The sequence below is a fragment of the Penicillium macrosclerotiorum genome, assembly GCF_028827735.1.
Source record: "Penicillium macrosclerotiorum strain IBT 26536 chromosome Unknown utg000010l_segment0_segment0, whole genome shotgun sequence".
Classification (NCBI taxonomy): Eukaryota; Fungi; Ascomycota; class Eurotiomycetes; order Eurotiales; family Aspergillaceae; genus Penicillium; species Penicillium macrosclerotiorum.
Window position 1 is genome coordinate 3191476 of NW_026643089.1, and position 22653 is coordinate 3214128.

Consider the following 22653-nt stretch of genomic DNA (forward strand, 5'->3'; position numbering starts at 1 on the left):
CGAACGTGTTACTCGGGTACGCACGCTGGAATTCCGGTACAGTGTGACTCGGTTACTCGGCACTCCATTCAGCCCCTGTTCGGGGATTTTCCATGCCGGTGTGCATCCTGCCCATGCCAATCCTGGGGCAGTGTTTACAACCCGCTCCCTCTCAGTTCAGGGACCATGCTGCGTGTGGCTCAGCAGTTGCCATCTGTCACTTGTGCTGTGTCGCTAGCGCGGGCCCCTGAAACCGACTGATCTGGTTAGTATCTCGTCTTGCATTTCCTGTCCCGTGGTGCATAAGCGATGCCGACGGCCCCGCGGCTTGCTGGGCGGGATTCACCCACCTTCTAGAACAACAACTGCCCGAGTCGCGCTAGAAAGCACAAAAGTCTGGACTTTAATTTGCCTCCCGACGAATCAGATCAAAGGAATTTTAATTCCCAGCCTCGTTGACTTCCAGTCTCGCCTGCTATTCCCAAAAGCGGATTAGCAGCGGCATGGAAGATTCACCGCCGTCGACAGCCGTACCAGTGGACAAACAGTGGAGATGTGACCAGTGCGCGGCCACCTTCACCCGACTGGATCACTTGAAACGTCATAACACAACCCGTAGGTACCACCGACCCTGATCGCAGAGATCACTATCGTCGTTGACTGTTTCACTGCAGATACTGCCCAGAGAAGCCACGTCTGCCATTTCTGCGGTGCGCAGTTTAGTCGAGGGTATGTGCCCGCACGTAGTATATTCCAAAGCCTCCGCTCCCTTCACCTGAATTTTGAGAAGCACAAGGCAGTTCATCCTAACAGAATTTGGCAGAGATGTACTCCGGCGACATTGGAAGTCATGCAAGACACGATTAGAGAATGGTGTTGAGATCCCCAAGGGTCTCCGAGGGGGAAAGCACAAGCGGGCCTGTGATAGCTGTGCCAGCATTAGGAAGGCCTGCAACGGGGAATCTCCCTGCTCTGAATGCAGCCACCGCGAACGGACATGCACATATCAGCGGCTCTATGATGTCGTTGATGGCACGATCTCCAGCGCCCAGCCAGACGTAGACAGGGACGTCGACACAGACCTGCTTGCGCGAGACCAGGCGTCCCAGAAGAACCTCGACATGGCCGAGAACGATGTGCCTTGGGATCTCGGGCTTCAAAATTTTTATCCATCTGGCATGGTATCGAAAGTTTACTCTCGCCATCATTTCGGGACTTGAGAGCTTCTCGGGAAGCTATATCGCCATATAGAACGCGAAAAGCATTTTCATTCTATGAACAACAAACAAGAGGTATCTCCGACCAAATCACTTACCAAGAAAGACAGTTTCATTTTTCGAATCATGTATAAGAAGAGACAAGGCAACATGATATCTTTTGCTAAAATAATCACACTGGTCTCGGTTTATTTTTTAGCATGTGGTGACTTCTCCAGCGTCTTGAAGTATCCATATAATTCCACAAATGAATTCAACCCCTTATTCTTCTCTTGCGTCAAGAGGCGTCTGGTAATTTTGTCGGCGACAGAGTTCATGCACGAGACAATATGGGCCGTGCGACTGCTGTGACAGATCCAGAGTCCACTTCAAAAAATCTGGATTATTGGACAAAGAGCAAGCTCGAAGCAGCTGAGCAGCCTGCCGCATGAACTCCTTTTTTTGCCGAATGTAAGACGAGCCAGAGTTCATCGAGCTGACTAACCGTCGTGCACGATCCCATGTACACATATGTTAACATGTCTCTTACGGAGGAAGAAGATGCAGAGTTCGAAGTGCCTTACGGACGGGCCCACTTTTGAAGAAGAAGTAGATGATGGGCTCGCTCATCAGTGTGCCAGCAGAGTGCGATGTTTAGTAACAGAGTTATCGCCTCAGTGGAATCATCTAATTTTGAGAGACCAGTTTATCGGGTTCTAAAAATGCTGGCAGTAATTGAAGAGCTTCAGGAAAAAATGGGTACTAGCCACAGTAACTTAGCCTGAGACCTAGAAGAAAGTGTCGGTAGACAGTATGCATAGTATTGACCTACTCTGATTTCTTCAATTTGACGGAAACTGATAACGGGAGATTTTACAGAATGATCTGGTTCGCTCTTTCGAGCGAGCTAGATTGTGTCGAAATCTAAAAATTAATTGATTTATACACGGTCACTTGCAGTGTCATTACCATGATGAATGAATGATCCTCTCTTACATGATTTCGGTTTTGCGTGTCTTTTACGAGAGGAGCATAGATGGAACATAGTATTTATAAGTTTTTAAGCAAAAAGTTGTTTCATGAATCGCTACTGTCTCTAGCTAGCTAGCCTTAAAAAAATTAAACCAGTGACAAGCTTGAAAGTAGATAAAATATAAACATAACTCTGAAATAGACCACATAGCGCAATTCTCATATTTCAATTATTCTTAGGTAGAAGGATTTGACCATCCTTATCAAGGATCTGTGCCAACTCTTGGGGCGAAGTATGATCCCGCGTCGTAGTCATTCGATGACACCAAGTTACCACCTTCGAGCCCCCCTCTTCGCTTGCTTCGAACAAGAAATCACCACCAACCTGCCGATGATCTCCTGCTTTGGTCACGAGTCCAGTCGTCAAGTTCCTTGCGGCCTGGTAGGCCGACTCGGCGACGATGCGTACCATGCTCTTCTGGAAGTACTCCGGGCGCGGGCCCAGGGCTAGCGTCGAGATCATTTGCAGGTCATCAAAGAGCTTAGTCGTGGGATCCGCGAAAATCGGAAACTCGCAGCCTGTTTCTTTCGCGTAGAAGTCGATCAGGCCCGGGTCGCCACAGCCGATGAAGGCAAAGGACGTCGGGACGGGTAGCTGCAGTAGATCGGCCGGCTTGAAGGACTCGGATAGAGCGCGGACATATTCTTGGCAGCTCTTTTGAGTTGGCTATATGTTAGAAATTCGTTCTTGGTCTCTGTTGACTCTTCCGTCGCACTCATTCCATTGTTTCACGACCTGGAAGCGTCTCGGGGGGTATATCAAAATCAACAGACGGGAACTTACCCCACAGAAAAAGTGCCGGATGAAGATCACCAGCACTCGACGAGGAGAGTCGGGTCCATCGTAAATACTTTTAAAAGAATGCTGGTTGCCTTTGTTGTCAAAAACCGGATAGTCTTCCACTTTGCGACAGGTCTCCACGGACGGTGGAATATCATTTACGGGCGCAGTGTTGGTTGTGACGTCCGCTGCTTTGACACCATCGGCCACGGGAGGTGATGCGGGGTTGGTATTCGCATCATCATTTGATGGCTCGACTGGCTTTGTGACAGATGCAATTCCTGCCTCGGTCGACATGGCAAGCAAATCTACCTTGTTATTTTGATTATGAAAAGAGGTTGAGATTTCGAGGTAAAAGGAAAGAGAACATGAACGGCGGTGGGGGGCTAAAGTAGCGCTCTGACCACCTCAGCCTTCTCCCGTCCGGTTGGGGCTTTTCCTCTTAAAAAGGCTATCTCTCGTCGATCCCTACGAAGTATTTGGGGGCAAAAAAAAGAAAGAAAGAAAGAAACGGGAAGCCAGAAGCCTGGAAGAGAAAAGAATAAGAATTATGTATAGTTAATTATCTCCGATATGTTCATTCATCATCTTCTCTCAGGATGAGAGGGCAACTCCGACGGGGCACTGGTCGAGGACAGCTCGGCTGGCAAGTTGTTATATCCACCACTTGCAGACTCGGGATATTTATGGACATAGTCATTTGTTCCTACCCCAGTCAAGCCTGGGACCCCTTCTGGTCCCGTCGGTACTTGGCTATATGCCGGTTGACCGTATGCGTACTGACTATAGGGCGGTTGATTATAGGGTCCAGCGGGACCATATGCCGGACTAGCAGCAGGCTGTTCTTGCGGGTTGTTTCGCCTTTTCCTCAACAGGAACCACACGGCAGCTCCCAGGAGAGCGATGCCCACCACGCCGCCTACTACGCCGCCCGCTATGGCGCCGACTGGGGTGCTACTCTTCTTAGAAGAACTGTTCCCGTTCCCAGTGTTGGTGCTGACAGGTCCGGTGGTCGTGGCCGAGTGTGACACAGTCGAAACAGCCGAACTGGAGGAGTCCGTCGTCGTGCTTTGGGTAGTTGTACTAGTCCCGACGACCGCAGCATCGACGTACGAATTGGTTGCCACAGCGACAGTAACCGTTCCGTCGCTGGAGGTATAAGTAGCTGTGGTATAGATCGTGTGGACGGTGTTGGTGGATTCGCACGCAAAATACGAGGCGCCCCCCAGTTCGGGCCAGTTGAACGACTTGCACCCAGGCGACGCGGTCTCCGAGCAAAGCAAGACGTGTGGATCCGTAAATAACGAGATAAGAGAGGACTCCTGAATCTCGTTATAGTCGTAGCACGTGGTTCGGAATGAGCAATCATAAGAACCCGAGTTCGGACAGCAGCCGAGCAGCGCATTATAGTAGGAATCCGAGGTGTGCAAGGCACAGTGATAATCAGTATTACCACAGGTAAACGGTATGTCTGTTGTGTTACAAAAGTTAGAGCTGGACTTTGAAGATGCAGCCTTTTTCGACTAAGAGCACCATCGTACCTATGTCGTTGTCACGATAGCCACAGACAGTAGCCGATGCTGTGATTGTTCGAGTGTAGTCACGTTGGTTGATTTGATGTGCCTTGCCAACTGGCACACCGGCTGTGGGCAGTGCCGGAAACTGCTCATTCTCGCCGGCTGTAGCTAGGGGAGTCTGAAAAGCGATGGCATGGACGGATGATACAGCATATAGGGCTACTATCAGGGCCCGGAAGAACCCGTGTACTGGAGGGTTTGGCGAAACGGCCATTATGTACAATTGCACGACACGGCGTGACCCTATAGGGAAGGAGAAGAAAGGAAAAACCAGGGAGATTATTTATTTATACGAACTGCCCCCAAAGCCAAGACGACACGAGATCCAACTGCCCTAAGGGTCTGACCCCGCCCAACGCCAAGAAAATGGCGAAGCAGGTCGAAGGATTGAGCCGCATATCGTCCCGTGTCGAATGGTCTGGTCTAAGCCTGCTAAGGCCCAATCCTTCGGGCAATCCCCGACAGCCAAAGCCGAACAGCCTCGCTGCTCACTCTTTTTGAGCTGTCCATGATCATCTCCAGAAAATTGAATCAACACACTTTCCACCCCCGACCTCATTCTCCCATTATGCTTCTTGAGTTCAATATCACTGTCCACCAAGCATTCGAGACGGGCTACCCCCATGAACTAAAGTCCACGCAAGAGAAGTTATGGTACAGAAGATGACATCCCAGCTAACACTGCTTTGTGCGGGATGTTCATAGATCACACCCGGTAAGTCTCGAGCCACAGAGATATAAGATATGGCCTGGAAGCCCGCACCGCTGTCTTGCAGCATCACATACGTCCATTGAGCATGTAGAACAATGCAAGCCGCGATGATCCACTGGAAGAAAACGATGTATCTCCGAGTGGTTCGGTCTGCTTCGACTTGTCCCTGGACTTGAGGTTTGGTGTTGCCTGAGGAGCGGCTCGGGTGCAGCGTCGCAGGGATAAAAAGCAGTAAATGAGGAATCAGGAGGATCGGCATGAAATGTTTTGAATGCACAACAGATGGTACAAACACTGCGCCAAGAAGTGAGATCGCGACCGGCAAAACCTCTGCGTAGACAGGTGGGCACCAAGCAAATAATGCCTGGCCATCATCCTCATTGCTTTTCTTCCCCTTGCTCTGTTTGGACCACGAGGGCTGAGACACCAAAACAGTAGCAAACACTAAGATGGCAGCGAAAGAGATAGCCACCAGCTGGCCTAGAAGCATATAGGTCCAGATATGAGGAATACGATACCTCCGAGCTGACGATTCAATTTTCATTAGCCGCGATTGTTGTCCGGAAATTACCCCCCCTCCTCCCCCTTTTTTGTATAATTCAGTCTCATTTTGAATCTCACGTACCAAGAACTCCAAGGAGAACGCTCCATCCGGTGCACCACCAGAAGATCTGCCCGCTCCACCACAGGCGAGGCGATGTTTCGACCACGGTCGCCCAAGCCTCTTCAAAGAGCTTCGTCTTTTGCAGCCACAGTTCCAGCTTGACGAGAGATGGTAGCTCCACACCCGTATACTCGACCAGGTACCGGGTTTGTTCCCAATTGCGGTAAGAGTGGACGAAGAACGCGATCATGTGGAACCACGTCACTCCGAGACACAGGGGTGCGAGCACGGCGAATACGAAGAAGTGCCCCCGCCGGTGTGGACTACCCCAGTCATTGCTCTTCTGGCGCTCTTGGTAGCGTGAATAGATGACCCTGCACGCATTCAGCGCCAGACCTGCGCACAAGACAAGATAGCCGATCAAAATAGGGAGCGAGCGATAGGTCAGCTCGGCGGGCTGATTGGACGTGGTAGCAGGATCGTGGGCAGACATCTTTCCGTCGACCACTGACTCCACACACTTCCAGTCAAGCTTTTGGTCGTTTTGTCGCGGCGTTGTCCTCAGTATTTGGGGGACGAAGTTAATGGCCACTGAGATGAGGTGGTAACAAGAAATAAAAAAAGAGGGTTGTTAAGCTCGTCGCTCCCCGCCGGGTTTGCCAAGAGCCTCGGTTGTGGGGCTTCGAGGCAGTTGATGGCTCTGCTGATGCGGGAAGACAGAAGCAAAAACCAATAAAGGCGTCCGGACTTCGTTTTATTTCGTGACTCAGGAAAAGGCAAATCAAGATTGAGCCCCTTTGTTTAATATAATGTCTCGTTTGCCCTCGGTATACCGAATTCGGTCCGACTGAGGTACCTGTTGTCGATCCATATGAAGGACATAGTACGCAAGTTCCACCCGAGGCATGCATCAAGGTACAGGGACTGCGCCCTACAGGAGCATCACCAACGCAAAGTCCTATAGGTGAATCGATCACTCTACACAATGATGATAATCTACACATCCTACCTTTGACCCAAATTCCCCTACTGAAATATAGCAGACCAGGGTCTTGAAACTCTTTGATGACGTCGGTCTACTCCACATTCAAGAGCCCCATGGGGGCCGAAGTCAACAGAGTCCCTGTGGCGATGTCGGACCAGCTTCTTTGAAACTCATTGTCGTCCCTTGCAGAACACACCGAAGTCAATGCATATCAAGAGTTCAAAAGCTACGGCAGAGCGTAGTGCGCCGTCCAGCATATCAAGGCCGCAGCAAGCACCAGGTACTCACTAAAACATACACGCCGTGACCTGCCCGCAAAAGCGAGGATACAGAGCTACATCAAACCTGTAGACCCAAATGGACGGCGCAACTCGTCCTAGGGGTATAGAAGCCGTCACATCTGGGGGCACGTGAAGCAATCTTCACATAACCCTCCTGATCCCGATCTCAATCTCCCTCGCGCAACCATGGCGCCCAGCCAATTCCACATTACGGAAGAATCTTGGGGCAACCACTACCGCGTGGCGACGACCAACAGCGGCGGCTCGACACAACACTTCTTCGTCGAGAATTGGCCTTTCGATCCACACCGGCCTGACCTTGCAATCCACGCCGGGCCTGACCCGAGCAGCCCCGTGCTCGCGCTCTCCAAGTTCCGACGGTTCTCGGCAGATTGCGAAGTAGCAGTGCTGGCAGACGCCGGCGCGGAGCCGGAGTGGATGCGGCTGGCCAAGGAGGGGCTCATGTCGCCGAGATATGGGTTTGATGGTGACGGGGGGCAGTTTGTGTGGAAGAAGACGCGGTCAATGGGGAGCCATGCGACTCCGCTGGGGAACATGAAGTTGGTGGAGGCGCGGAATTTGGATGTGCGGGCGGTGTTCTCGTCAAATTCGTATACGCTAGTGACGGGGTCGCTGGAGATGTATGGTGAGTAAGGCGAGTGGTTTGACCGGATGGCGCTGCTGACGGGGATGTCGGTGCGCGAGAAGCAGCGGCGAGGGCAGAAGAGGGCTGTTCGACAGGGACGGAACTTTGTGCCGACGATGGGAGCAGCAGGGGCTGGGATGGGTGGTGGTGGTGCTTGTTGAATGGAGAGTTTTGGGAACGAGTGGAGAGAGACAGAGAATGAAGTGGAAATGGGTTTATATTATTATGGTTCACTATCGACAGGCCTGAATTCCAGGAATATCCACGTGGCCATTGGATAAGTCTAGAGAGCTTACAGAATGTCACACCGTTCAATCTAGCTCCCAGATCTCCCAACTGACCTCCAGCATTTATCCCTGCCGTGGGAGGAACACACATTCAACGCTGTCATAGACATCGCCAATGAAACTTTCATAATTGAGCCATGCGTTATCATCAGTGGCAGCTTGTATACCTGGTGTGTCAAAGTCCATCTCGCTCCATACATTGGGCCATGCTTCGAGTGTGAAAGGCGAGGGTGCGATGGGTAAAGTCGGATTGATTTGCTGGCCAGCAGCAGCAATGGTGGGGTTGTCCATCCCCAAGGAATAGCCGGTGGTTGTTTGAGAGGGGAATAATTCAGCAATAGGAACGGTCACAGGCGGAATAACGGCAGCAGGGGCAGTGATAATGTTCGGTTGCGTCAGTTGCTCCTGGGCAGCGTCTATGCAAACTGCACCCGAAGTCAGTGCACGGATGGCATCAGCAGGAGCCTGGCGACCCTCCAACTGTGCCTTATGGGCACGAGCTTGGTTCATGAGCTTTTGCAGCGGTTTCCAGAGCATGCCATGTTGAGAATCCGCAATCAAGAGACTTGAATGGTGGTACACTTGCTCGACGATGGGCCAGTGCTTGGATATGGCTTCTGGGTCCCGACAAACACAAAGCTCAGCCAGAGCGACGGCCAGGCCATGCCAAGGAACCCACATTGACCCGAACCATGACCATGAAACCATGGAAGGGTCACGGAATGAGATGATCTTTTGAAGGTTATCAGAAGCAAGCGAGAGCAGCACATCGTTCTGAACCACAGGTGGAGTGAAGCTACGGCTTCGTTGGATGGGCCGTGCACTGCCGAGCTGCAGCCAGCCATAGATGACTGAAGCCACTTGCTGGACATAGAGGTGGTAGGAAGAGAGATCGGGCTTGCATCCAGCCAATAGGCTATTCACGGTGCGTTCGAAGTCGCGCAGCATCTGCTGACGTGCACCCCATGTCTTCGCGGAGGGCTCAATGAAATCAGTGAATCCAATCGACCGGGCTACGGTTTGGGCCGAGGCGATGATCAATGTGTGGGTCATGTCAGTGAAAGCGCCCGCCGGGGGCTTTTGAAACGGCACGTCCATATTAAACCAGATATCTTCGTCATTAATGTTTGCGGGTAGATGCGAATCCAACCACGCGGACTGCATCATTGGCTCGGAGGCCCGATCTAGCGAGGCTGCTAGGTCAAGTACCCCGATAGCTTGCCAAGTGCGCCTTCGCAGTTGTTGTTCGAAAGGGCTCACACGGAATGGCGGGTCGGGCATATGAAGACATAACGCTTGACCTACTCTGAGAGCCATGGCCAGCATAGTCCATACACGTCGGCTTTGATCTTGGCATCGAGCCGCAAGCTAGTTATTGTCAGTTAGAATCTTATGTCGTAATCGAAAAACATGAAATGAATTAAGTCAACCCCGCCGCCACCATCTTGCTTTTCTTTAATGGGGAGCGGTTTTCCAAAGACGTACCAAGGAGAGTACATATGCTTGCAAGACTGTCAGTTCGTTGGTCGTAACGAACTCAGAATTCACCAAAGCAGCTTCAGTTTCCCTCTGCAGCTCGGCGGCTATCGTCTTTTTATCCGACCCGAATATCAATTGACATTGTGCATCGTCAATAGTACAAACAGCGGCGGAGTAGACCGCCAGCGCGAGTGTGTTTGGGGCGTGGTGATCTGGCTCATAGTCCAGGTAGGGTTTTCCATCACACAGGAAAGCGCGCAAGGATGGCCGATGTAAGATCTTGAAAATTGGGTCGACATTCTTCAGATAAATCTCGCACAGCTGACGGCGTGTTTGAAGGGGATAGCTGATTCCCTTGTAGGACTGTGGAGAGTTGGACACGCTTTCCGAGGTCTCTGAGCTGATAATGGAGGTACCAAAGCCCATGGGCTGTTTCAATTCCTCCTCTTCCTCATATTCCAATCGGTCATCGAGGACCGTTCGAAGATCTTGCGTCTAGCATGGGGATGTTAGTGCTTGGCTTTGTTTGGAAAACAAGACATGCCATAATCAAGTGATCCTAAGGCGCATAGAGGGCTAACCTGCTGCATGATGTCTTCCCAGAACGAACTACCCAGGTACGAAGTCGCGGGGCGTGGCCGATGGGTTAGGGTCAATGTAGTCCCTGCGCCGGGCTGCGCATGTTGGTCTCTCCACGTTTCGACATCAGCCATTTTGTTGTCGAGGCTACGTTCAGTATTCGCCTCTGCGGCATATGACGGTGGCTCTACCTGCGGCCTGGAATCCCGTTCGGCAGCGACTTGTTTCAATAGCTGTTCGAGCTTGGCAACTCGGTCGACCAATTCTTTGTCGCTACTGCCCGCCCGCTCGGGGGCCTTCCTGGTCCGCCCGCGCGGTAGACGAGCTCGCTCAACTGGGACGCATACAAAGCCCAGGCGCGTACAGCTGGTACAGGGGCTCTGTTTATCACATTTCACTTTGCGCTGGCGGCACGCCTCGCAACTCAGCCGAACCCGCGGGGCGGGGAATCGAGGTTGAATCGCAGGGGGCGCTTCAGTCAATCGATCAGACTCGATCGCGGGGTCCACCCGGTCCCCCATCTTGGCACATTCAACGGGCAAGGTCAAGATATGGAGATGTGGAAAACAGGGGGTCGGTGATGATGATGAGGGGTCTGGATGGAAGCGATGATAGGCGGAGCAGAATTCCCGTCAGGCTCAATGGGTACCTCCAGAACCCCACGAACAAGGGCTAGCTTTACTTGAAGAGAGAAGGGGTGACACCCCGCGAGTTTTGGAGAGAGAGAGAGAGAGAGCCTCGGGGTCACTCATGAAGTTGTTTAGGTAGTTTCTTCCCTCCTTCAGCCTCAAACTTATCACTAGTCTGGGTTGGGCTCGGCCCCGCCACAAGAAAAGCACGGCTTGGCCCCCACATGGGAAGGCTTGACTAAAAAGTAAGTCCTCGAGTAGTTCTAACGGAGTCGCTACGAAGGATACGAAACAATCAACTACACTATATCCAGATCCAAGCGTCATGCGCAGTGAGCCTCTGAGCCGTATTCATGGCAAACAATCGTATTTCATCTTCATCGTATTTGGAAACGCGCCATGATGGTGAACTACATCCCCCCCCGGGTTTGCTGCAGGGGGACCAGGATTGCATGTCGTACAGAGTTAGTTGCGTCCATCCTGGTTAGCCTAAAATTTTAAGTCCCCCCTTGGTCTTGCCCGGTTTCTTCACCCCGTCCTGCTTCACTTTGCCACCAGGCGGGCCTCCACGAGAACCGCCATTCTTCTTCTGGTTCTTGTTGCTCGAGACCGGGCGAACCTCGGTTTGCGCGCGTCGCAGGAGCACTGGGTGAGACCCGATATACTTGCCCTGCATCTCTCGAGCGGCTTTGAAGTAGTCATCACCATCGCTAAAACTGATGAACCCATACCCTTTACTTTTCTGGGTGCGCTTCTCTCGGATCACTCGTGCCTTCTGGACGGATGAATAGCGAGCGAAAGCCTTCAATAGTGAATCGTCGGTGACTTCGCCTGCGAGGTTACCCACGAAGAGCCGAAAATGGGCGGGATCCCATTCCAGGAGACTCGAATCGTTCCAGGTCTGTCCGCCGCCCGACCGCACCACGGTGGATTGCGGCTCTGGTTGGGGAACCGGGGTGCCCGTACCAGCCGGTCCAGTCGATGGGGTCACCACGCTTGGCCCTTCTCGCCCTGGTTTGCCCGATGACTCCTCGCTCGGAGTCGCATATGCGCTTTGCCACTGGGCAATCTGGGCTTCGGTGTCCGGGTCAAGGCCCGAGCTCGGTCCCGGCCGGGGGCCATACGCCTGGTTGGGTCCGAAGGGATTTTGAATCTGGGGGACAGTCGATCCATATGTATTTTCGGGATATTGGCCTCCCTGAGCTCCCTGGGTGCCGCGGGCTCCGTAGTAGGAAGGTCCGCTCTGGTAAGATTGTGGTTGTTGATAGTAATTGGTGTAAGTGTTGGCCGGGGTCGCATAGCCTGCTGCCGTGGTCGGTGGGGCAGAGACCACAGGGCTGTGGGTGCGATACGGCTGCGGCTGGGGTTGACTCGACGCTACGGAGCGTGGCTGGAAGGCCGTAAAGGCGCCGTAGGATGCGGGCCGCGCATTTCCCCCGCATTGGTGGACGGTGGGGGTCGCGGCGGAAGAGATGAAGGAGTCTGTTTTAGACCTGGAGGAGGGGGAAAGGACATGATGAACGGAGAGTCCGGCAGGAGGTTGGAGCTGTGGTGCAGAGTAGCAGCTGCAACGTACCTTCAGGGCCTGGTCAATGGGTCAGACGTCACACCTGAGGTCCTCACACCCTGCGCAAGTTTGGGCACGAGCAAGAATTCCCAGCACCAAGATGTGCCTGGAAAGAAAGGAGCCCTCGAAATTTCGATAGCGAATGAAGGTGGGGAGAGGCGCGGATAATTGGGTTGATGGGTACTTGCAGAAGGGACAGTCGAGATTCGCGATGCGCCTCCACCGCCCCAAGAAAATCGGATGGCTACGCGAATGGTACCTATGAACGGCCGGAGTATCGGGCGGTAGCCATTGTGGCAGCCATCAGTCATCAGTCACCAGTCCACTCCATCTCTAACTATCATGTGATCTGGATCCAGAACCTGCCCAGTGAGTCAGCATGATCAGTGGGTAGCTGACTCATCACGAGCACAGCTGTCAGGTGACTCGATCGTCGGGTGCCCCCACCCTAGTCCGGAAGCAGCCTAGCGCAGTCCCGGTGATGGTCGAGTCGGCAAGTGAAGAGGTTTCTCCGTCACCGTCTACGCCAGAACAGTTCACCGATACGTGGATATCCCGTGGGTTGGAAGGAAACATTTCCGGATCTTGACCTGCATCGTTACCGGTGTCTCTTCAGGGCGAACCCCCATTGTCTTGCCCCGAGGCCGAATTCGTCCTACACACGCCTCCGATGGAAACTACCTACCCCTCCATGCCCCGCGCGGCGCAGAACGGGGATCCCAAATGGGGCTCGTCTCTGATGTCTTGTAGAAATGGACTAGTAGAACCAATATGAATATATGGAATCCTGAATATCACAGACCTCAGAAGCCCGCTCGGGAATCAGCAACTATAAGAGGGGGGACTCCCAGGGAGAACGCGGTAATCGCGAGCTACGGCAGTCGGGTCGGATATTGCTTTTCCATCCAAGAGAAGCCGAGTGGGATGACCCTCTTTTCGGACGACTCTGCTCCTGGCCCGGAAGCCAGTCCTCCTAGACGCAGCCCTTTGGCTGTTCTCGGGCTCGACGGTTGCTGGGAGCAGCAGCAACGAGCATGTCCACTCATAGGCCAGCAGCTGCCGGACCGCCAAGTCGTCCCTCTCTTGCGTCCCACCATATGACGGAAGAGTTGCTCCGTCAGCCGGTTGGGGACCTCTGACATCTTCTCCTGCCACCCTTCATCTTCTCTCCTTCTCCTCCTTCTTCTGTAGATACCCCCCGCTACTCTCCAATCCTCCTCCCATCTCCAATTCACATTCATTATGGCTGACCAGGCTGTGTAAGTCCATTCTTCTCTCATCCTCCTTCCTCTCCCCTTCTCTAAACCCTCCGCCGGATCATGCACCGGCTGCCCCTCCCCCACCATTTCCTATTCACCCTAACCCGGTCTATCCCCCCTCTCTCCCCCTCCTCATCCTATTCGCGACCCTTCGTCGGAAACCCCTCGCGCGTGCAATCTCCTTCGCTGGTCATGTCTGATGCGTCCCGTCATTGGGTCAATTCCGATTGATTTCCCAAGCGCATGGCGCGGCTGGGCTAAAAGCACTCGCAAGGGCTTCCCTCGGAAACGCACGGGCTGTCCATCTCCTATTACCCTTCATCCTTTCTTTACGTTTACCCGGCTATTGACAAGAGAACCCGGTCGCTGACGATAGCGCCCGTCTCGCCGGCATCAATGTCGGCGCTCCGGTGCATCCTGCTCCCAGTGCTGATTTCGGCCTCATCGGTCTGGCCGTCATGGGCCAGAACCTAATCCTCAACGTTGCGGATCACGGTTTCACCGTCTGTGCCTACAACCGTACCACCTCCAAAGTGGACCGCTTCCTGAACAACGAGGCCAAGGGTAAGTTCCCCGAGAAAGAAACCCTTCAACAAAAGTAACGCGCACTCGAGATGGAATTGATCGAAACTAATGTATATCCATCACAGGCAAGACCATCGTCGGCGCTCACTCCATTGAAGAGTTCTGCTCCAAGCTCAAGCGCCCTCGCCGCATCATGCTGCTCGTCATGGCTGGCAAGCCCGTCGATGACTTCATCGAGTCCCTCCTGCCCTTCCTTGAGAAGGGTGATATCATCATTGACGGTGGTAACTCCCACTTCCCCGACAGCAACCGCCGCACTCAGTACCTCAAGCAGAAGGGCATCAGCTTTGTCGGCAGCGGTGTCTCCGGTGGTGAGGAGGGTGCTCGCTACGGCCCCTCCCTCATGCCCGGTGGTAACGAGGAGGCTTGGCCCCACATCAAGGACATCTTCCAGAGCATCGCCGCCAAGAGCGACGGTGAGGCCTGCTGTGACTGGGTCGGTGACGAGGGTGCCGGTCACTACGTCAAGATGGTCCACAACGGTATCGAGTACGGTGATATGCAGCTGATTTGCGAGGTAAGTTCCCTTTTGTGCGCATTGGCTTGATTTTCCTGGGAAATTCAAGTCCCCAGACTCTCTGATATTCTAATTGGTTTCTCCATCAGGCCTACGACATTATGAAGCGCGGCCTCGGCATGACCTGCAAGGAGATTGGTGATGTTTTCGCCAAGTGGAACACCGGTGTTCTGGACTCCTTCCTCATTGAAATCACCCGCGATGTTCTCTACTACAACGACAACGACGGCACTCCTCTCGTCGAGAAGATCCTTGACAAGGCTGGCCAGAAGGGTACCGGCAAGTGGACCGCCATCAACGCCCTGGACCTGGGCATGCCTGTCACTCTGATCGGTGAGGCTGTCTTCGCCCGCTGCCTGTCTGCTCTGAAGGACGAGCGTGGCCGTGCCGCCACCATCCTGGAGGGCCCCACTCCCAAGTTCGAGGGCGACCGCGCCGCCTTCATTGATGATCTCGAGCAGGCTCTGTATGCCTCCAAGATCATCTCCTATGCCCAGGGCTTCATGCTCATCCAGAACGCCGCCAAGGAGTACAACTGGAAGCTGAACAAGCCCTCCATTGCCCTGATGTGGCGTGGTGGCTGCATCATCCGCTCTGTCTTCCTGAAGGATATCACCAACGCCTACCGTAACAACCCCGAGCTCGAGAACCTGCTGTTCGACGATTTCTTCACCAAGGCCATCCACAACGCCCAGAGCGGCTGGCGCAACGTTGTCAGCAAGTCTGCTCTGTGGGGTATCCCTCTTCCCGCCTTCAGCACCGCCCTCAGCTTCTACGACGGCTACCGCACCAAGGACCTGCCCGCCAACCTGCTGCAGGCCCAGCGTGACTACTTCGGTGCCCACACCTTCCGCATCAAGCCCGAGTTCGCCAACGAGACCTTCCCTGAGGGCAAGGACATCCACGTCAACTGGACCGGCCGTGGTGGCGATGTGTCGGCCTCGACTTACATCGCATAAGCGCCAGGCCAGTGTCGGTAGAAGGGTAAAAAATTGGGTTCAATGTATCTAGATGTCTCCACGAATGGAATGGAACGTAACGAATTATTTTCTATCTTCTTTTTTCAAGTAGCAGAGTATCAATGCATCGTAGAACCCCCCCACCCCCCCTCTGCCCCAAAACACATTGATAGTATCATTTACACCGTGGAAAACCTGCGTTTGAGATACGACAAGACTAGTAGAATTGCTCTTATAGTTTAAAAACAAACTTAGTTCGTACTCTCGCTATTTCTATAACTCTGTTCTTCGTCCAAAGCTTGAAGAACATGCTGTTGCTAATGCTGCATATGCCAAAGAACGAGGTGAAATGGATGGCTCCAACTAAATGTGGGGCGCTCGCAATATTTTAAACTCCCGTTTTGTCTTTCCAATATATCAATGATCGAAAATTCCACTAACTAGACATTTGTCAATTTTCAAAATTATTAAACTTGGTTTGTATTTTTTTTTCTAACTTGTAGATGGAGTTGCAAGGCTGTTTCGAAGAAGTGCCGAAGTCCACATCAATCTTGCTTGAGGTCAATGCTGATATTGAAGCAAATTATCCTCATTGAACTTCTCCACTTTCATCTTTTTCATATGTAGCTAAGGACACCAGCCAGTGGCAAAATGCTGCCAGATACGAATGCAAGTGTTGACAGCGAGAATAAGTTTGGCAATTCCCTTCCTGTGCAGCAGCAAATAGGCATGGTGCAGCCATGAACCTGCTGCTGGAGCCAAAGTCCGATAATTTGTCCAGGAAGATCTGGGGGCTCATATCCATTATTATCTAAACCAATAACCGGGCACAAAGCTGTGGTGAATGCGTTACTAAATAAGGATGTCTTTGTCAGCCCTGTGGATGATAGTAGCACAATACCGCTGATAACAGCAGCCAAAGGCAAGATGAAGAAGTGGTAAATATGTTGCTAGATAAATGTGCCAGCCCTGAGTCGGTGATTTTTGATACAAGAACCCACTCTCAAAATCAGCCAGGAATGGGCATCACGCGGTGGTCAATTTGCTGCTGGATTACAATGCCAATATTGAATCTTAGAATCGGCATGACCAGTTCCCACTCTCGGTGGGACTGTTATGGGTCATGAATTAACAATGAATCTGCCCCTAGATCAAAATCTTCATGTTACATCTGGGGATATCAAAGGTAGAATCCCATTCATGCGGGCATTTCAATGGGTGACATGGAGAGATGCCCTGCAGACCTTCTGTTGAGTGATAATCCGGAGACAGGGCGCAGCTGATAGACTGCCTACAGGGTATGAGTGCTGATTCAAAATTCCAGATAAGGGCGTAGACTTTGCCATGGTAACTATCTTGATTATGATGGTGAAGATGACTCCGGGGATAATTCTCGGGATGATTCCATAAGGGCAACGAGAGATGGCCCTGTAGATAACTACAAGATTCATTCTTTCTGGGCGCGCTTGGCAGAACTGCGTTTTATGATCTATGTTCTTCGTTTGCTTGCAAGGATGGAGGATGCATTTCTTCTGGTGCCTAGCTTTATACCCAGGATTTTATAGATCGGATCTTGAATATTATTGATGCCCCAGGCATTCATGAGGTAATCGAACAACGCTAAACCCCATTGGGTGCAATCGAGCAACGTCGCTCCTGCCATCTTATCGCACCTCCCCTCTCCTTCCGTCAACATTCTTGGGGACGTGGTGCTTCTCGGTTCTGTCTTTTCCTTCTTCCTCCGCCCTCCCCTCCCCCCCCACTTCTTTCTTCGCTACGACTTCCCCGAAAACCGAGGAATTGGGGACGCCTCCTTCCCGCCGCGGACAGTTAGGACCACGTTCCTATATACTGCATCCCCAGTGAACACTCCAAGTGGATCGGGCCGCGACCAATTGACCTTCTGCCTCCTTCCAATGTCCTGAGGTACCTACTCGGACTCAATCAGCATAAACGGCAGACTCGGCTCTCTTCCCCCACAAGGTTTCGGGCCTGCTTGTGGACGTGTGAAGCACACCGCCTCGGAGGTTGTCACACGCCGCATGGCGGAGAATAAGCGCCAGAGTTCGGGCGCAAAGGGATCCCAGGGTTCATCTGGTAGTGCGACAGGAGCAAGTATGGCGACGAGTATGGTTCCTTTGGAGGCTGCGCTGAGCAGCGCGATCGGTTCTCGGTGAGTTGAACCCCTCCATTGACTTCCAAAAATAAACTACCCTATTAGGGACCCGCAGTAGAGGAGACTGAGTCGCTAATGACTGATATTCTGGTTCTGGTTCTAGTGTTCGCATCACCACCGCCGCGCCCAATGCGTCTACCTTTGAAGGCTTGCTGTTCACTGCATGCCCCATCACCAACCTTGTCGCTATCAACACCTCACCTACGCCTCCCTCGGGGGATTCGAAGCAGGCTCAGAGCGGAGACTACGAGGTGGTTCCAGTGTCGCGCATCCAGTCCTTCCAACTAATCACCCTCCCGTCATCCAATTCTTCTGAGTCGCCCTCTTTCACCGATGCACAGCCTGCGATTCAGGCACTCGATACCCGGGCCCTGAAGGCACGTGAGGCCAAGGCGATTGGCGAGGCTCTTGACCGCGAGGCGCGTCGTGGCAAGGGCGTTACCCGTGAGGCTCAGGACATCTTCGACGCCTTCAGTCGGACCATGCCTGCCCATTGGAATGGGCAAAATATTGTGGTCGCGGATGCGGTGACCATTGCCCCTCCCTACCGCGTTGACGATTGTCGCCCCTTGGTTGAGGGTGACACCGCTGCGCTTGCTCGGGTCCGCAAGGTGGTAAGTTGTCAGCCCGGTATGAATTGTTGCAAGCTGTCTTCTGACTAATGATTTCGGATGCAGCTCGAAATGGAGCGAAAGAAGATCGAGCTTCGCAACGCCAGTGCTACGATCGGATCGACAAGTACGTTCTCTCGTAACGCGGGTGATCAGCGCAAGGGTGGATAAGCAACTTTCTTTGGCACTTTTCGCATTCCGGATAGAGAGACTCCGCGATGTGGTGCAGCAGTGTTTGGTCGGGTCTCTCACGCAATTCCAGGCGATGCGGCATGTGACTGCCATGAGACGTTCGATGTACACTTGATGGAGATACCCCTCGAGTGATGGGACGTGTAGGTTGCGCAGATGGACCAACATAGTGAATTGATGCCTCCCTGGATGCCGGTTGTCCTAGTGCTCGGGACATTCGAGCCGGGTGGTGTCGGTGGATTCCGGGAATGGATCCTAATGGATCAAAATTCTTCTTAAATGGTTACGATGGCTTTTCATGGCTGTCCGGTGGACTTCTTCCTAACTTAACTGCATGAGCAGCGATGCATGCAGTTGGTGTTGTGGATTCAGATAGACTGGATTCCATGACGCCAGGATAAGGCTGGCTTCTTTTTCGGCGTAGTGCTGTCCTCTGTAGAGGATTTTACAGAATAGCAAAACAAGCCAATTGCTTTGAACCCATTTCATGATAATCCCATGCACTCGACACTCCGGGCTCCGTTTGTATGTATCACTGGTAGATCATATTTGAGGCATGTACAATGTATAACTGCAGAGAACACCTGCCTTTTGCCAGAACTTTCCATTTCCTCATCTGGGGTTAATGCAAGGAAATTGTAATTAAGTTATAATTTGTCTCATCGGAATGATATAAATATATATTCATGAAAGGAATGGCATGTGGAAAGTGCAGGAACATCAGTAAATGTAGATCGTCAATTATCGTAACGTCTATATCTAGATGCACAAAAAACAGACTGTTATAAACATGCTCCGGGGGAAAGAATCAAAAAACAAAAAAAAAAAAACAATTCTCGCCAATGCAATATATGTCAACAAGCTAAAATTTCATTCACATCTCCGCCTTTTCAAGTCTCGCTCTTGCTCCCACCAACCATCCCAGGAATGACCTCGCATACCCTTCCCACAAACCCCTCCAACCCAGACATCGATACCGGCCCGAATGCAGGATCAGCAGAGACATCAGCATTTCCGGATGCAGGCGCCACGGCAACCCCAGACGAGCCTGTTATCGATATACCCGGCATAACAAGTACCTGAGACCCTAACTCGACCCACTCCACGGATGTCGCGAGAGCAAACGTGATTTTCACATCTTCTTTGAGCGACTCTGCAGTCGAATCCGTTGCAGAAAGCCCCGGTCTGAGAGATGTATTCAACCCATTAAAAGATCGTTCACACTCAGGTGAACCTTGGACGTCGCCGTCGAAGCTGAAAAATTCCGGCTCTGTCGGTGAAGGTGATGGTGACGGAGACGCGGGTTCGTCGTCTGTATCTGCGAGCGTCATGCACACTACTCGGACCGTTGTCCGGATGTTCGCGATGTAGGCAATGGCATTGCTCCCGAGTAAGAGGGGAGGTGAGTTCGGCGCCGAGAACTCCGAGGCCGAGAATGTGGCCGTGAAACCGTTGTGGAAAGGCAAAGAAAGTGTTGATGACAGTGAAGTTGTTGGTTCCAGTGATGTGTGCAGGTCTGTCAAGACCATGCCCTTTCGAACACGATTGAAACGAGGGAGTCGGCTCTTGTCGGGAGAGACAATGAGCTGGATTCCGATTGTGCCCACTTGGTCTCGTTTCAGGCGGCGGACTGGGAGTCGGAGATTGCGAACGCTGACGACACGGACACGCTGCCATTTCGCTTGAGTCGAGGTCGCGTCTTTCCCTGATAGAATGCCTTGCAGAAAGGACGCCGGGAACTCGTGTGAGGGTCCTGGCCCGCTGCTACGAGAGAGCAGGCTCAACGGAGCCGGGTCGTTACCGCTGTCAGTGGAGGTGTCCACTAGAATTGGCCCAATTGCCAATTCATCCCCAATGGCAATGTTGCCGTGACGAACAAGGCCGCACAGAACCATGCCACGTCTCTCGCGGCTCTCCTTGTCATCTGACATAGAGTATACTTTGGACGGTGGAATAGCGAAGACCTCGTCCACATTGAAAACATTCGCCGGGATATGATCGCTCTGATTGATGGATTTCGGGATCTTCAGATCCATTTGGGGTAGGCGCGGAGGAATGGGCAAGTATCGCAAAAAGCCATGTAGCTTGCCGATGCCCGTTCCATCGACAGCACTAGAGAGAATAATGGGAACTGCATGAGACAATTTCCCCTGGGCGGCCGTGATGACGGTTTGTACTTCAGTGCCATCAGAGGCACTTATTTGTTGAAGATCAAGCGACTTGTCCCCTGTCGCAGGCAGCATTGCAGGTGTGCGGCCAGCTGCCTTGAGTGCCGACAGGACTTTCGCAAGATTCTCTCGCAATCCTCCTCGCGAAGCCACATCAAGTTTAGTAATGGTGATCAGAACCGGCACTTCCAGTTTCAGGCAAAGGTCCAGATACGCCAAACAAAGATCGATTTCAGCAGGATGCTCAGCACCTACTTCGGCCTCTGACATCTCATCGCCACAATTGGCGGGAATGCAAAGCAAAACATAATGTGGAGCCCAACTAATGAGGCCTCGGAGGGTAGATTTCAGATATCGAACAGAGCCTGGGAGATCCGACACGAAGGCCAAGCGACCCCCACGCGACGTGGCATGAATATCATCCCATGCCGCCACATTTCCAGAGGCATAGTTGACGACTGTGGGAGGCAGATCAGCAGTATAGCCAATCAGTTCTTGTGCGACAGAGCTGGTGATCCCGGACGAAATCTCGTGTCGATGTTTAAGAAGGCTCAGTCTGCTCTTGCCTCGGCCGTTATCAAGCGATGAAGAAGTCAGAGCGCCCAGCAAAGAGGATTTTCCAGCAGTACTTGGACCGGTAATTGAGATTCGTATTTGCTCTGTTTGAGACGAATCTTCTTCTGATTCGGGACCGTTGCCTATGTCTTCCTGTGAGTCGTCACCGACACTCTGCTTGGTTCGGGATGGCGAAAGATTATAGTAATCCAAGTCTGGAGATACCAGAGCCTCTGCGACCCACAGACTTTCAGATTGGCATTTGCTTTGGTCTGGCTGTGCTGGTACGGTGAAGTTCTCGGTCCATTCGCATTTGCCAACTATGACCCGACGAAGAATCTCAACTTTGCACCCCAAACTCGCGGCCATAGCCTGGAGATTGGTGACACTTTCATCGAGTTCATCTTGGGTGAGTCCTACAAATGTACCATCGTCAGACACGCCAATTTCGTACAGGGCGCCTTGACTTTCTTCCAGGCCAGGGAGCAGCCGTACGGGTTTCGGAGGCACACCCAATTGAGGGGCTGTATCGGGAAGCACAGGGACAACTAGACTCGCCGTCGTTGAGGAATGAAATGGTGATGACTGCTGCAAGCGCCACAGCAGTTGCGTAGTCAGTCCTTGCAGCCGTTGCTGGCGGCTCTGCAAGGATTTCGCCTGCATCGGCTTCGGGGTTGCGTCCTGGGGATTCGTTGGCGAGTACGATGCCGAAGTCATGCCTGCACGGGAGTGATACGACCCAGCGACTACATGGCCAGTTGACATGGAAAGATAAGGGCGGCGCGGGCGAAGTAGCAGGTGCACCTTGTACTCTGTCGGCCCCTCCTGGGGCTCCGGCTCGAGCTTGGTAATGCCATAGTCGGACAAGAAGTCTGGGTCAGCACGATCAGCACGATCAAGAGCTGAGTTCGGGTGCATCCGATTCACCAGGCCACTCTTGCCACTCGGGGTAATTTGAGGAGTCGAGGATCCCGAGGTTGACCACGGAGACGAAACCCGTGGCGGGTCCGGGTCATAGGTAAAGATAGATGCCATAGTCGCGGCTAACAAATAATTTTTACACAATTCACACCGATATTAGAGGTATTCGGTAGGACGAAGATTTCCAGCTCAAACGTAAAGCAAGAGAAACGAACGCAGGCATTCTTGCACCGAGCAGGTTGCGATAGTTGACTATGCTGTATTCGGGGATTCGCGTGGACTTGAGTCACAAGTCTCGGGCGCGCCTGAGGCATCACGTGGGAGTCACCCCACGTGGGAAACCAGAAACCCTATATGAACAGAATAATAGAAGGAT

At 52.6% G+C, this 22653-nt stretch overlaps 10 protein-coding genes across 10 annotated transcripts; 3 read left to right on the forward strand and 7 right to left on the reverse strand.

Moving 5' to 3' along the window:
• Positions 1 to 842: 842 nt before the first annotated feature.
• On the reverse strand, positions 843 to 1187 carry N7462_010745 (uncharacterized protein; the record flags this gene model as incomplete). Its single annotated transcript, XM_057082459.1, has 1 exon — positions 843 to 1187. The coding sequence occupies one exon, from the start codon at positions 1185 to 1187 to the stop codon at positions 843 to 845; it is 345 nt and encodes a 114-aa protein (XP_056929499.1).
• A 1186-nt stretch (positions 1188 to 2373) lies between these two features.
• Positions 2374 to 3285, reverse strand: N7462_010746 (peroxiredoxin-like family protein; the record flags this gene model as incomplete). Its single annotated transcript, XM_057082460.1, has 2 exons — positions 2374 to 2874; positions 2992 to 3285. 2 exons carry the CDS (start codon positions 3283 to 3285, stop codon positions 2374 to 2376), a joined length of 795 nt encoding a protein of 264 aa, XP_056929500.1.
• Positions 3286 to 3572: 287 nt separating this feature from the next.
• N7462_010747 (uncharacterized protein) lies at positions 3573 to 4779 on the reverse strand (the record flags this gene model as incomplete). Its single annotated transcript, XM_057082461.1, has 2 exons — positions 3573 to 4459; positions 4530 to 4779. The coding sequence occupies 2 exons, from the start codon at positions 4777 to 4779 to the stop codon at positions 3573 to 3575; spliced, it is 1137 nt and encodes a 378-aa protein (XP_056929501.1).
• A 373-nt stretch (positions 4780 to 5152) lies between these two features.
• Positions 5153 to 6374, reverse strand: N7462_010748 (uncharacterized protein; the record flags this gene model as incomplete). The annotated part of the gene is made up of 2 exons (XM_057082462.1): positions 5153 to 5802; positions 5903 to 6374. 2 exons carry the CDS (start codon positions 6372 to 6374, stop codon positions 5153 to 5155), a joined length of 1122 nt encoding a protein of 373 aa, XP_056929502.1.
• A 959-nt stretch (positions 6375 to 7333) lies between these two features.
• N7462_010749 (uncharacterized protein) lies at positions 7334 to 7801 on the forward strand (the record flags this gene model as incomplete). The annotated part of the gene is made up of 1 exon (XM_057082463.1): positions 7334 to 7801. The coding sequence occupies one exon, from the start codon at positions 7334 to 7336 to the stop codon at positions 7799 to 7801; it is 468 nt and encodes a 155-aa protein (XP_056929503.1).
• Positions 7802 to 8143: 342 nt separating this feature from the next.
• Positions 8144 to 10659, reverse strand: N7462_010750 (Zn(II)2Cys6 transcription factor; the record flags this gene model as incomplete). Its single annotated transcript, XM_057082464.1, has 3 exons — positions 8144 to 9448; positions 9566 to 10054; positions 10141 to 10659. 3 exons carry the CDS (start codon positions 10657 to 10659, stop codon positions 8144 to 8146), a joined length of 2313 nt encoding a protein of 770 aa, XP_056929504.1.
• A 592-nt stretch (positions 10660 to 11251) lies between these two features.
• Positions 11252 to 13027, reverse strand: N7462_010751 (RNP domain protein; the record flags this gene model as incomplete). Its single annotated transcript, XM_057082465.1, has 2 exons — positions 11252 to 12260; positions 13020 to 13027. 2 exons carry the CDS (start codon positions 13025 to 13027, stop codon positions 11252 to 11254), a joined length of 1017 nt encoding a protein of 338 aa, XP_056929505.1.
• Positions 13028 to 13576: 549 nt separating this feature from the next.
• N7462_010752 (NADP(+)-dependent, decarboxylating phosphogluconate dehydrogenase) lies at positions 13577 to 15654 on the forward strand (the record flags this gene model as incomplete). Its single annotated transcript, XM_057082466.1, has 4 exons — positions 13577 to 13593; positions 13970 to 14157; positions 14244 to 14695; positions 14785 to 15654. The coding sequence occupies 4 exons, from the start codon at positions 13577 to 13579 to the stop codon at positions 15652 to 15654; spliced, it is 1527 nt and encodes a 508-aa protein (XP_056929506.1).
• A 2042-nt stretch (positions 15655 to 17696) lies between these two features.
• N7462_010753 (anticodon-binding domain-containing protein) lies at positions 17697 to 18612 on the forward strand (the record flags this gene model as incomplete). Its single annotated transcript, XM_057082467.1, has 3 exons — positions 17697 to 17827; positions 17934 to 18444; positions 18508 to 18612. 3 exons carry the CDS (start codon positions 17697 to 17699, stop codon positions 18610 to 18612), a joined length of 747 nt encoding a protein of 248 aa, XP_056929507.1.
• Positions 18613 to 19523: 911 nt separating this feature from the next.
• On the reverse strand, positions 19524 to 22391 carry N7462_010754 (uncharacterized protein; the record flags this gene model as incomplete). The annotated part of the gene is made up of 1 exon (XM_057082468.1): positions 19524 to 22391. The coding sequence occupies one exon, from the start codon at positions 22389 to 22391 to the stop codon at positions 19524 to 19526; it is 2868 nt and encodes a 955-aa protein (XP_056929508.1).
• Between the last annotated feature and the right edge of the window lie 262 nt (positions 22392 to 22653).